The sequence below is a fragment of the Quercus lobata genome, chromosome 4, assembly GCF_001633185.2.
Source record: "Quercus lobata isolate SW786 chromosome 4, ValleyOak3.0 Primary Assembly, whole genome shotgun sequence".
In the NCBI taxonomy this organism is placed as follows: domain Eukaryota; kingdom Viridiplantae; phylum Streptophyta; class Magnoliopsida; order Fagales; family Fagaceae; genus Quercus; species Quercus lobata.
In genome coordinates this window covers 35,542,776-35,558,041 of record NC_044907.1, presented here as the reverse complement: position 1 = coordinate 35,558,041, position 15,266 = coordinate 35,542,776, and the positions used below count along the sequence as shown (strand labels likewise).

The following is a 15,266-nucleotide window of genomic DNA, read 5'->3' as shown; positions in this document are numbered from 1 at the left end:
TGGTTTATGAAATATTTTTAGAATTTTTCATGGAAAATTAAAAAAAAAAAAACAATTAATTGTTTTGACAGTTTTTTATATTTCCAATGAAAATGGTATCAAAACTTTTCTAAAATTGTTTATTAACAAATGGCCTAAGGGTATCCATTAACGGGACCCATATATAATATTTAAAAAGCTGAAATATAGCATTTATACGCTACTATTGAGCCACATCATTGTAGTGTAGTATTTCAATCCATTGGGTCCATTTTAGTCCGCTTCAGTCCATTCGATCTAATTCAGTCCGCTTGATCCATTTGGTCTACTTTAGTCCATTTGGTTCCATTCAGTTCACTTCCATCCATTTTGTCCACTTTGGTCCATTCGGCCCATTGTTTGGAAGTGAGAATTTTAGTTTATATCAAAACACAATCTTCATGGCTATATATTTAAATGTGCCTATAAATTATTTGAGTAATCTCAGTTGTAATTATATGATAAGTTTTGGTTATCATGATAATCTCCTTAAGAGAATGAGAAATTTGAAACTTAAAAATTTTGGTTGTACCAAAAGAAATTAGGAAAATATAATGTATAATAATAATAGTTAGAAAAATATGGACCACTTCAAAAAACACAAAAAATAATAAAACCATATATTTGTAAAAATAGAGAGATAGAAATTACTTTTAGAAATTGTTTAATTTTTAGGGAGAAAAAATTATTTATAATAAAATTTAGAGAATAAATTATACATTATACCACATTTCCAAATAATTATATATTTTCACATATCACGTGGATCTGCGACTTTTAAATAAATAAAATCACAATGACACATCTTGTTATGCCATTTTTCCTAAGCTAGTAACCAACAGTTAAAAGTTGTACATAAAGTAAGAATGGAAATTGGAACTCCTTTTTTTTTTTCTTCATGTATTTATTGAGTCTTCTTCATTATTCTCCAAGAAAAGATGGGTTCATTGTTAGTCCAGGCATGACTTGGCCATTGATATTTCTTCCTCGAGATCTTTTGCTGCTAAATCCATCTTTTCCCTCGTAAGCGCATCGATTGTGAGCCCTGCCATTGCATAAATAAGTTCCAAACATTGAATGCACTTTTTTTTCTTCCTATTGATTTGATAGTTATAATAGGAGAGAAGGAATTTGAACCTTGAATGTTTCAATTGAAAACACCAAAAAGTGCTAGTTGAGCTATAAGGCTCCTTGACAACATTGAGGCACTGAAGCAAGTAATAACATAAAATCTGGACCATTTCACAAACATTTTGGAATAAAAAATGTTGACACAAAAGTGCAGTAGGTTCTCATAGTTATAAATACTCATTCATGAATCTTCAATTATAGTACTCAGCCTCGCTTTAATCATCATTTTTTTTAGAAGAATTGATTTAATCATCATTGATTGCTCATTGGTGAATGGGAGCTCTGAGCTCTGTGCATTCATTGTTTTAGTTCATAGTATTCAAAAAATATATCCTTCTCTCTTTAACAACTACACACGTTTGCTAAAACCATTACTTAGATCTAAGAAATAATTGACAAACAACATATATTCCTCCATGCAGGTTTTAGTGATTTCTAGCTTCTGAAACACTGGAAGTAAAAGTTCAACTCTCAAGGAAAGAAGATGTAACATTTACAAAATATAGAAGCCACGGAACTTACCCTGCACAATTGACCATTTCCCTTTCTCACATTTAACAGGAAAAGAGTAAATAATATCCTTTGGGATCCCATAAGAACCATCAGAATACACTCCCATGGAAACCCATTTTCCCTGAATTCCAAAGACAAAGGGAAAATTACAAAAGTTAATAACAAATAAAATAAAATAAAATAAAAAAACAGAATATAAAAGCAAATAAGTTCTGCATGATCAAATGCTATTTGAGATGAAGGAGAATCAACCTTGGGAGTCCCGTAAACCCAATCATGTATATGATCACAAGCCGCACTTGCACAAGACAATGCACTGTTTGTTGCTTTCTGAGATCTGTTCCAGGCTGCGCCACGCTGCTGCACATTGGTGATGAACTCGGTTTTTAACCTATGACAAACGAAAAAAAACGGAGACCTATTGGGAGTGAAGCGAAGTAAATAGAAGACCAGGATGCATAGAGATGTGAAGATTGGCAACATCACCCAGCAAAGGGTTGCAACCTAAAATTTCAACATGGAAACTACTGTACCCTACTTCAACCTAAAACGTTGGAGTTTAATAACTCTTCAATGTCAAAGCTAGGTCCTAACAGGGTTCAAGACCAGGTCAAGTATAAAAAAAGATTGGGATCCTTGGGGACAAGTTTTAACTTTTTAAACAGAATATAAAGTGGAGACAGTGTCCGAACTCCTAACCATTTGTTTTGATACTATGATAAATTACCAATTTTATTAAAAGTTTAAGCTATTAAGAAATGTTATTTTTAATCATTTAACCATAATTCTAACATGTACAAACTAGTTGATAGACTATTGCCTAAAATATGAATGATAACTTGAGGAGAACCATAATTTCCCTGGGGCACTTTTTGTCTTCATAGATGATCAATCGCTACTTATCTTGAAGAGGGTACTGAGTAAAAGGGAGCAACAAGTGATAAAAGTACCCAAAGAAAAACTTCTAAATTAGACTTCTGCAATCTTACCATACCATGCCTTTAGCACTCGTTAAATCTAAAGAGCTTTCCTTAACTTACGTACAAAGTTTGGTTGGACTTTGCTCTCAAATCCTTTTGGTTATTTAATTTTATTTCTCAATCCAATATTCCATGCAGGAAAGCATTCTTTACATCCGCCTGCCATAGCTTCCAAGATTTACTTCTTTTTAAGTGCTAACACGACACGTACAATGGTTGTCTTTGCAACTGGGCTAAACATTTCATTATAGTCTAGCCCATATTATCGAGAGAATCCTCAAACTATGAGTTGAGCCTTGTATCTCCCTACCAATCCATATGCATGAGTCTTACCTTTAACACCCATTTGCAAGAAATGAGTTTCACATCCTTGGGCTTTAGCACAATGTCTCAAGTTTGATCCTTCTTTAGTATGTGAATTTTTTCTTCCATTGCTTTTATACATTCTTCACTTTGAGATGCTTATTCATATGTTGACAGCTCTTTTATGTTGTTATCCTCTGCAATTGCTGCATTTGCACACTTGGAATAAAGTTTTTGTTACCTTGTCGACCTTTTGTAGTTATGGGATTTCTTCCTTTTCTATTCTAGATCAATCCTCCTCTAGTATCCTGTGGTTGTACACTAGTTTGCCAAGGACTTTGAGTTACTTCTCTAGACTGTGGCTCACCTTCATCTTCAAAACGTTTTCATATCAGTTTCTGTAAACTGATCTTTCTCTGATTGCTCCCCCCATCCTCTGAATCATGTTATCTTTCATCTCCCTTGAGATTGGCAATGATGCAATCTCTTTTTACCGCCACGAAGATGCTTCATCAAATTTCACATTCTTCAAGGTGTAACAACGACTGTTAGGTCACAGCATCTTTAACATTTTCTTTGGCTATCGTAGCCCATGAAGATGCAACAGTTTATTTTTTGAACATACTGCAGAGATGAATAGGCGCAAATGCATATCAAATACAACCAAAGACTTTTAACAGGAGAGGGATTCCTACAATTACCAAAATTATGATTGTTAATAAGAATTAGCAATCAGCTATGCTAGAATAATGGTTAAATAATTCAATTCATCATTTTCTAATATTTTAAGTTTTTGGGATAAAGTGCTAGTTTATTATAGCATTAGAGTAAATGGCCTGAGTTCTAAGTTCTAACCCCTATGTCTGCTGTACCTCCCACTTAGAAAGTCAAAAAGGTAGTTTATCAACCAATGTCTGCTAATAATTTAAACATGTGAAGTGGCAATAAGTAAACATGTTGGATATCTTGACCTACCAATGATCGTCAGGAATGCATTCTTTAACAGGTTTCTCTTCATTTTTTATGGTGACAGTTGCATGATTGATGTCCGGATATTGATTTGCATAGTGATTGCCCCATATGATTATGTTCTTGACATTGCTAACAGGAACCTTTACCTTCTCAGCTATTAGGCTTAATGCTATGTTATGATCAAGTCGTGTTAGACACGTGATGTTTTCCTCTGGAATTGAAGGAGCAAACTGTTTCAAGATGAGTGCATTGGTGTTTGCTGGGTTGGTAACAACTAGCACCTGCATAATAAAAGCAATGAAAAGGCATCAACATTTAGAAATCTGGTTTCACTTGCTTTAATTATAAATAAGTTGGAAACAAACTAAAAAAGGCACAATTGTATTGTCATTTAGTTGGATAGTTCCTTTACTGACAGATGCAATTTGGAATCATCCATGTTAAACCATTTGAGCACCTTTCTCCAAGTAATTTTCCTAATCTTGATATAAGAGTTTTGCATCTTTATTCATTATAACTTTTATTCCCAATACGTTGGTTGTTGGACCCATGCCTTTCTTTTCAAACGTTGATGCCAAGGACTTTATTTTCATCATCATAACTGGAAAGTTTCCTGCTAACAATGTGTCCACATTTAATGATAATATTATTAATTTTTTCTTGCACCTCCATATATAAGCAGAATGATCTAACGGACACATTTTGAAACCAATCTCTTATTTTTTTGGAAAAAGAAGTAAGTTTTTTTTCTTTCTAGATGGTGAAAAATATATGCATTAATATGATGCTGATCTTGCAACCCAAACGCCTTCCCTAAACTCTCAAGCACTTTGTGCATGGATAAGTACCATCCCACCTACAAGGATAGAAAGTATTTTTACTTCAAAACATCTTGAACATCCGATTTCACGACTTTTAAAGTAAATGGAGCTACAGATGCAAATAATTCAAATCTATGTAATGTGAACAAATAAGATTCTAAACCAGTGTCATTCAGCAAAAAATATTAAAAAAATCAAACCAGTGTCGGAGATGGGTGTCCCAAGAATCTTATACCTAAACATTGAAGCACATTTATGGGGTTTCTTACCTTGCAATCCGCAGCAGCATGCTGCTCCAAGACCGAAGCTACATCCTTGTAAATAGATACATTTTTAGACATCAAATCCTTGGTGTCCAAACCATCCTTTCGTGAGTATCCAGCAATCATAATAGCAATATTGACATCTTTACAAGCTTCAACATTGTCGCTGGTAGCAACTACTTCTGTTGAAACATATTCATGACAAGATTTAAGAAACCTCAAGGGAAAGAATAATTCTATCTACCTCAGTATATAGCTCTCACAGATAAGAGACATACGTTTCAAAAGAGGAAAGGCAGAACCAAGCAATTCCATTTTTAGTGAATTCAAGGCTTCATTTGTCTGTTCAGTATCTAGCAAGTGCAGAATCACGGGCTGATCAGGGCCCAGCATGATTCCCCTTGCAATCATTGGAACAATGGCATAACCTATTTGCCCTGTTGAGCAAAATCAAAATTTTGAGCTACAGATACACAAACTTTTATCATGTCTAGAAGAAAGAATTCGCCAACTTATATAGTTGAAAATAAAATTAACTTGCTCCTTGACATGTAACAACAGTCATATTGATATTATGTTTTTTATTTAACAGATATTAATCAAGCTTTTCTTTCAATTATCATTCTTTTCCAACTATTTGGAAGAGTACAATGTATAAGATAATATGATTTAACATCAACAAAGAACTCACAGTTTTTAGGATTTCTTTGGATAATTTACAGAAATGGCATTTATACTCATTTTCAAAGAAAGCCACAGATTTAAACAGTTTCATTGAAGAATTATATAACAGAACAGTATTGCAGGAAGTCATGAACCAAATAGAAAACATATATGGTTTTCAAGTGAAGTAAAGGATAAATTTGAAGAGAAATAATTAAAATACTCTGTTTAGATAACTTTTGACAACAATTGAGACAAAAATCATGAAAACTTGGACAAATTTGAATGAAAATTGAACTTCGCAGCAATTGGGGTCAATTTGACCTTCACTCCCATCAAAGAAAACTTGATAAGTTGCCACTTTTCCTAAAAACTTAAATTGTTAGGAAACGGGAAATGAAATCTGTATGAGCTAAAGATGCCAAAAGAAGAAATCACACAACAAGTATCCACAAGCATACAAGAAAATTTAAATTAAGCAATTATGTAAAATTGGAAATTTTGAGGTTTGACATTTGGAGAACAATCATTTTTGTCAATTTGAATGAAAATTTAGATGATTGGTTCAGAATTTCAGCCAAGAAAAAAAATCAGAAAACTGAAAATTTTGAGATTCAGCTATATCGATGTTGGGGAAATAATAATATAACAGGCCAATCAAATATTTCTGGCAAGGACCAAGATAAACCAAATAGGATATCAGATTGAGCTAGCTTGCATGCCTGTAGCACCCTTGACCAACACTTTCATTGGTTCCTTCTCTCTCTTAAAGAAGCTCCAAATGTATCTAATAAGCCACCAATACAATGCAATATAAACCAAAACAATGTGACCCTTGTGAAGCAATTCAAGATACTTAATTTTCCTAAAAACAGACAGATCAATAATCAGTTCCATCTGGATTTCTTCACAAAGCAAGCCCAACTTGCATCATGCATTTGTATATGAATGATATTAAAGGTCCGTACAACAAAGCTTTTCAGATGCTAAAGAAAATTGCATAGCAGCATAAGAGATGCAAAAGTAAAAGAGTTCTCCCCAATCCAAAGAAAAGAACATACCCTTCTTTTTGTTTTCCAATCGTACTAAGGAAAAAGATAAGAATATAGATTTAAGTTATGAAAGTTCCGATGAATGCAAAATTCACTTTCATCAAAGCACCACAACCAAGCTAAATGGTTGTGCTACACTTAGTTTAGAGGAGGCTTTTACTTTCCTTTGCTCATTATTGACAATCACGTTGTGTCATTTTCCTGCACTTTCTAAGCTTCCAAAAAAAAAAAAAAGAGAGAAAATATTGAAAATAAAGTCCACGCAGGGTTTTTTTTTTTTTTTGGTTGTGTGTGTGTGTGTGCGCGCGCGCGTGTTAGGCTAATTTCCCAAACATATTAGTTATGTTCCCAATTTTGAAATATTTTTGTTATGTGACCACTTTTGAAACTCGAGTACTCGAGTTTCACAAAAAAAATCATAAAATGATATTTTTTTAAAGTGTGTGTGTGCGCGCGTGTTAGGCTAATTTCCCAAACATATTAGTTATGTTCCCAATTTTGAAATATTTTTGTTATGTGACCACTTTTGAAACTCGAGTACTCGAGTTTCACAAAAAAAATCATAAAATGATATTTTTTAAAAGTTTTTAGAGACTCGAGTTCCAAAAGTGGTCACATAACAAAAATGTCTCAAAATCAACTTATCACACTTAGGATTTGTTGTAAAAATATTAAGAAAATGTTGTAAATATATCATTTCTCATTAAATTGCGAGTGTTTAAGATTTTAGTGGGTATGGTACTCTAAAAAAAAACACATAAAGGAACAGTTGAATAAGTGTAACCCATATATGTTTTTTTTTTTTTTTGATAAAAAGTATGACCCATATATGATGATAATATAAATTAGATTAAATTGTAATTTACACAGTAAAAATTAATGTAATTTTGATTTTGCCTCCTAAAAGCTTTAAAATTTGAGTTCATTATCCTAATGTTATATAGCGCTTGGATTTAAACCCTTCTGTCTTATAGGTTGATGGACTTTCCATTGAATGACAGTTAAGTTTAAGCTTGTGGCCAGTGCATCTATGCACTACACATGTTATGATGTGAATACGTGTCCAGTGCACTGATGCATAGGACATAAGCCGTGTCCTGTTAGTTAAACTCAAAGCAACATAGTTAAATTGTTAGTCTTTAGCATTTTTTATGACTTCAAAATTTCATATTTTATAGGATTTTTGAAATAATTAATAGAAACTTTAAATGACTAATTAGAAAGTGAATGAAAACATGTGATTAGTGACATAGAACTGATTATTGAATTGGGGGAGGGGCTAGGTGAAGTCGTCTACACTTTCGTTAACACATGAAAAAAAGATAAATCAGAATGGCTCATCTTGTTTTGTTATTGTTCCAAAGCTTACAAGTGATGGAGAAAATTTGTACATAAAGTTAGAATAGAAATTGGAAATCCTTTTTTATTTTCATATATTTATCAAGTCTTCTTCATTCTCCAAGGGAAGATGGGTTCATTGTTCATTGAGGCATGACTTGGCGAATGATGCTTCCTCGATGAGTTCTTTTGCCGTTGCATCCATCTTTGCCCTTGAGAACTCATCGATCTTGAGCCCTGCCAATGTATAAACAAGTTCCAAACACTGAGTGCACTGAAGTAGTCTTATGCAAGTAATAATAAAAAAATAAAAAAATTTGAACTATTTCACAACATTTGGAATATAAAATGCAGACACAAAAGTATAGTAAGCTCTCATAATTATAATTATTCATTCATGAATCCTCAATTATATAACTCTCAGCGCTCATTTTAATCATCATTGCTCATCAGTAACTGGGAGTTCTGAGCTTTGTGCATTTCATTGTTATAGTCCACACTACTCCAAATAACCTTTGCTCTAAACCATTATTTAGATCTAAGACATAATTGACAAATAGCATATCTTCCTCTAAGCAAATTATAGTGATTTGTAGCTTCAGAAATATTAGAAGTTCAACACTTAAGGAAGGAAGACGTAACATTTACAACATTTAGAAGCCCCACAGAACTTACCCTGCACAATTGACCATTTTCCATTCTCACATCTAACAGGAAAAGAGTAAATAAGGCCAGGTTCGATCCCATAAGAACCATCAGAACAAACTCCCATGGAAACCCACGTTCCCTGAATTACAAATCCAAAGGAAAAATTACAAAAGAATATAAAAGCAAGTAAGTTCTACATGATCAAATGCCATTTGAGATGAAAAAGAATCAACCTTGGGAGTCCCAAAAACCCAATCACGTATATGATCACAGGCAGCACTTGCAGCAGACAATGCACTTGATGCTTTCCGAGCTTTGATAATGGCTAAACCACGATGCTGTACGGTTTTGATGAACTCGGTTTTTAACCTATGACAAACAAATTTTTTTTTTTTATAAAAAAAAGTGGACAGTTGATGAAGGCCCTACAAAGGGTTGCAACCTAAAATTAAAACATGCACACTACTGTACTCCCCATGCCAACCTAAAACTTTGGAGTTTAATAATTTTTCAATATCAAAGCCAGGTCCTAACAGGACTCAAGAAACAAGTGCTTGTGTGTATATATACCAATACCCTAAAGATTTGAATCCCTGGGTTAGGTAATTGGCATGTAGATACTACTTGACAGTACACCCCAAGCTATTACCTAAAAGAAGCATGATAATCTAAGGAGAGCATAATTTCACTGGGGCATTTTGTTTTCATAGATGATGAATCACTAATATCTCAAGGGGGGGCAATAGCTACAACTACCAGAATGCTGAATGTTAATAACATTATGCATTTGACTTAGCAACAAGTTGTTAAATTACGGATTGTCCAAAAAATTTAAGCTATTGAGATATGGTAAATTTAATCATTTAATCACATATTTCTAACACTTCCCCTCACGTGTGAGCCGAAACTACCTTTTAATAGATAAGGCTTAACACGTGAGAATTTAAATGAGAGGTAAAGTGATAGGGATCAAACTCAAGACCTTAATACCATATTAAATAACTGATTATCCAAAAAGCTTAAGCTATTAAGATATGGTAAATTTAATCATTTAACCACATACTTCTAACACAAGTAATGCTATAATAATGGTTAAATAATTATTAAATTTACCATTTCTTAATAGTTTAAACTTTTAGGAGAAGTACTAGTTTAATTATCATGGTATCAGAGGAAGTTTGATGCAGGTTATCAACCAATGTCTCCAAATAATTTAAACATGTGAAAGTGGAAATGAATAAACATGTTGGATATTTTGAGATACCAATGATCGTCTGCAACATGTTCTCGGACTAGTCTCTCTCCATCTTTAGTGGTGAAAGTCGCATGATTGACGTCTGGATAATGAGTTGAAGAGTGATTGCCCCAAATGATTATGTTCTTGACATCACTAGCATGAACCTTTAGCCTCTTAGCTATTTGGCTCAATGCCCTGTTATGATCAAGTCGTGTTAGGCATGTGATGTTTTTCTCTGAGATTGAAGGAGCAAATTCTTTCAAGATGAGTGCATTGGTGTTTGATGGCTTGGCAAAAACTAGCACCTGCATAAAAGCAATGAAAAGGCATCAACTTATGAAACAATATCAAGTCCAAAAATTAACTGCATGGAAATGAAGATTAAGGGAAAAAAACACTAAAAAATTCCAACATTTGTAATAGTTAGAAATCTGGTTTTCACTAAAGACATTCATAAATAAGTTGGAACCTAGACTTGAAAATGCACAATTATCTTGACCTAAAGAGGGCATCTCAATCTAAAGGTCATGCAGGACGACCAAATTTTCAATGGGAATGTGTATTTGTGAAGTAAAATAAAAACAAACAGGATAGAACCTGAAGTCAGCAATGGAAAGAGGGATAGAACCCAGGAATCAACAATTACAGTTGCCTGGAATTAGTACCAAGCAAAGTAACAGAGATAAGAACCTAGGTTCACTGCCTAGGATTGCTTGTACTAAACATCAAGCGTTGGAAGAAAAACATCCAATAAAATTTTATTTATTCATAATCAACTTGTCTTCTATAGTGAAATTAAAGGAAATAACTTCATAACAAATACATTAAATACTGAAAAAAAAAAAATTCTGAAAAAATTAACTCATAATGAGTTTTGTTCATAATAAGGAACAAAATGTGTTTGTTTAGGAAAAATAACCTAGGTGCCTTGAATTCACAAGAATGGTTATTGGAATCTACCATAAAATTAGGAGACAAAAGTCTGAATATTTATTAATTGCGTTTAAATAGTGAAGCAGTCCTAGGGCTGCTAGGAGACCCTTAGAAACCTTAAAGCACTCCTAATATGGCTAGGAAAACACCCTAAAACCCTAATTCGCATTAAGTACAAAATTAGGTGACAAAATAAGAAAACATATACCCAAAAATTGCAAAACTGAGATAATTGCAAAAAAGATGGGACATTATTTTGACTTTTAAATGAAAAGTTGTAACCGAATAAAATTACTAAAAATGGCAAAAATGAAAATTTCAGGGACTAAATGAAAGAGTTTTCTCAAAAATTGGCTTTGGCCGTGGTCGGAGACTCAGAGATGACGAGTTTAGCTCCTAGCATTGTTTCCCTTATAATTTTCAGGGAATTCTATCGCCATCACCAATGAATTTTTTTTTAAATTTTTTTATACAAGATAGAAATTCTACTCTTAACATAATTTAAGTACATATGTGTGTAAAACTTTCTCCTGGAAAATTGAACCCTAGCCCTTCCCCCCCCCCCAAACACCCACAAGAACTTTGTACTTGTAGAGTGACTATCATGTCAAGGGTGCATAGTGGTCATCATCAATGATTTCTACAAGTAATTTTCTACTTCCTAGATTGCTTGTGCACTAACTTTTGTTTGTCTCTCTACCTAAGGAAAGCCTATGATATATGTTCTACATCATTAATCAACATCAATAAGTCCAATATGGTGTCCGCACCAAAAGGTCTCCGCTTTTAAAACTTAAAACATCTTAGAGCATCCAATTTCATGACTTTTAAAGTAGGATACATATACAAACAATACAAATCTATATAAGGTGAACTTATAATATTGTAAACTAGTGTGGGTGTCTCTAAAATCTTATATGAGTTATATCATATCTACACACTCAAGTGCATTTATGAGGTCACCTTGCAATCTGCAGCAGCATGCTTGCCCAAGGCCAAAGCTTGAGCCATGTACATAGACACATTTTTAGACATCATATCCGTCCTTTCCATACCTTCCTTCCGTGGGAATCCACCAAGCATAACAGCAATATTGACATCTTTACAAGCTTCAACAATGTCCGTGGTAGCAATCACACCTATCCAAACATATTCATGACAGTTTAAGAAACCTCAAGGGAGAGAATAATTCTATCTAACTAGAATTATCTCTCAAGATAAGAGACATACCTTTCAGAAGAGGAAAGGCAGCATCAATCAATTCCATTTTTATCCCATTCAAGGCTTCATCTGCCTGCTTGATATTATCAAACAAGTGCAGAGTCACAGGCTGATCAGGACCCAACATGACTCCCCTTGCAATCATTGGAAGGATGGCATAACCTATTTGCCCTGTTGAACAAAATCAAACTTTTGAGATACACACTACACAATTGAAAATCAAATACACTTGGTCCTTGATATAGTGACAACAACAGTCATCTTGATATAATAAGACACTCTTTTCTTTCAATTCTCATTCTTTCCAACTATTTGGATTTTTTTTTTCTTTTTTTTGTGGAGAATCTGGAAAAGACTTCATTGTATAAGATAATAATGACTATAACAACAGAAAAACAGTTAAAATTTGAAAGATTTCTTTAGATTATCTACAAAAAAGTAATTTAAACTCATTTTCAAATAAAAATAGTGGCATTATTTAAGCGTTACATTTTCAAAAACAAATAGTAATTATTTAACCATTATTCTAACAAAAGAAATAAATGAAATATGTATATATGAGCTAAAGATACCAAAAGAAGGAAAAATGAAAACAAGTATCCACAAGCATACAAGCATATTTGGATTAAGCAATCATGCAAAAAAGGAACTTTTGAGGTTTCACATTAGGAGAACATTCATTTTTGTCAATTAGAATAAAATCTAGATAAATATGGTTCAGAAATTCAGCAAAAATAAATAAAGTTCTAGGTTCAGCTATCTAAGTTGGAGATATAATAATATTTCTAGCAAGGACCAGGAAAAGCCAATAGAATATCATATTGAGCTAGCATGCCTGCAGCACCAGTGACCAATACTTTCGTTGGCTCCTTCTCTATCTTCCGGAAGCTCCACTTGTATGTAATAAGCATACAACAGAAAGCAATAGGAAACAAAACAACGAGACCCTTCAGAAGCAATTCAAGATACTCCATGAAAACAAACAGATCCTAAAACAGTTCTATATATGTAATGAGCTTTCAAAATAAAGCAATAGAAAATAAAACAACGAGGCCCTTCTTAAGCAAGTCAAGATACTCCATTTTCTCAAAAACAAACAGATCAATAAACAGTTTTTTGGTAGATTTCTTCACAAAACAATCCTAACTTGCAGCGCATATATATGTGTGTGTGTGTGTGATCCGTCAATAAAAAATATATGAATGAAAGCAAAGCATATAAAAAGATACTTTTACAACAAGGCATTAATTTTAGATGCCAAAGCAACTTGCATAAGGGATGCAGAAGTATAACAAGAGATCTCCCCAATGAAAGAAAATAACCTATCCATCTGTTTGTTTTCGAATCAAACTAAGGAGAAAAATAAGAATATAGAATTACGTTATGAAATTCACTAATAGCCACTAAACCCATCTAAAATTTAAAATTAAATAAACCCACTAATAACCACTAAACCCTTCTAAAATCTAAAACTTAAATAAACAGTATGACCTCAGTCTCACTCTCCCTCAGATTTTCTCAGTAACCAAACACTTTATCCTCTAGATTTCTAAACATTTTCTCAGAGAGAGAGAGAGAGAGAATTCAATTCTTTCAAGCCCTAGAAATTTTCAAAGAACGAAGAGAAACCCTAGCTTTTTCAGAGTCAGCCATGGACAATGAGAATCGAGCAACGACGTCGTCTTCTTCTTCGTCAAATTCGAGCGCGTTCTCCTTCATATCCAAAGGTTGGCGAGAGGTTCGTGACTCGGCAGACACGGATATCCAACTCATGCGCCACCGAGCCAACTCGTTCAAGAACTTAGCAACGTCGTTCGACCGAGAGCTCAAGAATTTCTTCAACTCGGCTTCGACTTCGTTTTCTGTACCGACGATTCAATCGCCTCCGGCGGAGATCGATTTCGTGAAGAGGCTCTAGCCGAAGCTTTCGGAGTTCTGGCGGGCGTACTCGTCACCGGATTTTAGCAAGAAGGTTCTATAAAAGTGGACTCCGAGGTCGCGGCTTTGGATCGATTTGTCGGCGATAAGGAACGCGATTGTGGCGGAGGTGGAGGATGGGGATGGAGTTGTTGATTTCGATAGGGTTAGGAAGAGGAACGTGGTGGGTTTCAGAGAGTTTTTTGGGGGGGGGGGGGGTGGAAGAGTGAGGTTGAAGGAGATGAAGTAGCACAGAGAAGAAAAAAGTTTTTTTTTTTTTCTCTCCCTGTGGTTTTGTTTGGTTGTTGAGAAATTAATTTTGTGAAGGGAAAATGAGAGAAAATAACAGAAAAAGTGAACCTTTTAATTTTTGTTTTTAAAGTTTTTAACCAGTTATTTATATATTTTGGTCATATTGAGTTAATTAAATAGTTTGGTGGATAATGGATAATTAATTTATATATAAACGGGTTATAAATGAATAAATAGGTAGTTATATACCCAATTTTTTCATTTGCCACCCCTGTGTTGGGATATGTAATTAATTTGTAACGGTCTGGACTTATTTTTCTTTACAATTTATACAAGTTAATATATTAGAATTAATCATCTTTTACAAATTATTTTTGCTAAAAGAATATTTCATTTTAGCCAGATTTAACATAACAAACTTGAGTGTATTTACAGTAATTTTATAGGACTACAAGTTTTACTACATCATATTATAGTAAAACACTAAAACTCCTAGTGCTTTTAATGTTTTCCTTATATTTATATTAGTTTTTGTTTGGGGCTCCAACAATCAATAGGAAGATGACATTTATACATGACTTATTTAGTTCAATTAATCAAGTGAGTCATGTACATACAATGTCATTTTTCTATTTGTGCTTGGAGGTAAACCTTTTTCGTTTGTTTACGAGAATCATTTGTGTTTCCGAGGCATTTAAGGAGGAGTCCAAATCTTTTATCCTACTCTTCTTATTTCATTATATACTTCACAAATAAAAACATGCCATAGTCATTTTATTTTATTAAATGCTAAATTTATGTCTTCTATTATTTCAATTACCTAAATATGATAAGTTATTTATTTATTTATTTATTTTAGGAAATTAAAATAATAGAAGACATAAATTTAGTATTTAATACAATAGATGGACATGTGGTATGTTTTTATTTGTGGAGTAACAGTGGAACAGGAAGAATGTGACAGAAGATTTGGTCTCTTTAAAGAGAGGTATTGGAAATAAGGA

The 15,266-nt window shown here is 33.4% G+C and overlaps 2 protein-coding genes across 6 annotated transcripts; both read right to left on the bottom strand.

The window, feature by feature from the left end:
* Positions 1-901: 901 nt before the first annotated feature.
* LOC115986564 (malate dehydrogenase, cytoplasmic-like) lies at positions 902-6,567 on the bottom strand. Of its 2 annotated transcripts, none has more exons than XM_031109700.1 (7): positions 6,387-6,567; positions 5,280-5,438; positions 5,008-5,183; positions 3,921-4,198; positions 1,915-2,080; positions 1,672-1,783; positions 902-1,063 (listed from the first exon to the last, which is right to left on the bottom strand). In XM_031109700.1, exons 1-7 carry the CDS (start codon positions 6,559-6,561, stop codon positions 969-971), a joined length of 1,161 nt encoding a protein of 386 aa, XP_030965560.1. In that variant the 5' UTR covers positions 6,562-6,567; the 3' UTR covers positions 902-968. The 2 variants fall into 2 exon arrangements, with proteins under 2 accessions (XP_030965560.1, XP_030965561.1); XM_031109701.1 differs by having other exon boundaries at positions 1,915-2,053.
* A 1,390-nt stretch (positions 6,568-7,957) lies between these two features.
* On the bottom strand, positions 7,958-14,243 carry LOC115986565 (malate dehydrogenase, cytoplasmic-like). Of its 4 annotated transcripts, none has more exons than XM_031109704.1 (7): positions 12,929-14,243; positions 12,103-12,264; positions 11,928-11,944; positions 9,967-10,244; positions 8,936-9,071; positions 8,730-8,841; positions 7,958-8,291 (listed from the first exon to the last, which is right to left on the bottom strand). In XM_031109704.1, the coding sequence occupies exons 1-7, from the start codon at positions 13,065-13,067 to the stop codon at positions 8,191-8,193; spliced, it is 945 nt and encodes a 314-aa protein (XP_030965564.1). In that variant the 5' UTR covers positions 13,068-14,243; the 3' UTR covers positions 7,958-8,190. The 4 variants fall into 4 exon arrangements, with proteins under 4 accessions (XP_030965564.1, XP_030965563.1, XP_030965562.1 ...); XM_031109702.1 differs by having other exon boundaries at positions 7,997-8,291; positions 11,836-12,011; XM_031109705.1 differs by having other exon boundaries at positions 7,997-8,291; positions 11,836-12,011; positions 13,729-14,242.
* Positions 14,244-15,266: the final 1,023 nt, after the last annotated feature.

Excerpts from the sequence above, each read along its gene's own strand:
- LOC115986564 (XM_031109700.1), bottom strand. The coding sequence starts at position 6,561 with ATGGAACTGATTATTGATCTGTCTGTTTTTAGGAAAATTAAGTATCTT. Across the intron at positions 5,184-5,279 it reads TGCCTTTCCTCTTTTGAAAC|AAGTAGTTGCTACCAGCGAC; the intron begins GTATGTCTCTTA and ends ATGTTTCAACAG. Across the intron at positions 1,064-1,671 it reads GAAATGGTCAATTGTGCAGG|GGCTCACAATCGATGCGCTT; the intron begins GTAAGTTCCGTG and ends ATGCAATGGCAG.
- LOC115986565 (XM_031109702.1), bottom strand. The coding sequence starts at position 13,067 with ATGGAGTATCTTGAATTGCTTCTGAAGGGTCTCGTTGTTTTGTTTCCT. Across the intron at positions 8,842-8,935 it reads GGGTTTTTGGGACTCCCAAG|GGAACGTGGGTTTCCATGGG; the intron begins GTTGATTCTTTT and ends TTTGTAATTCAG. Across the intron at positions 8,292-8,729 it reads AAAATGGTCAATTGTGCAGG|GGCTCAAGATCGATGAGTTC; the intron begins GTAAGTTCTGTG and ends ATACATTGGCAG.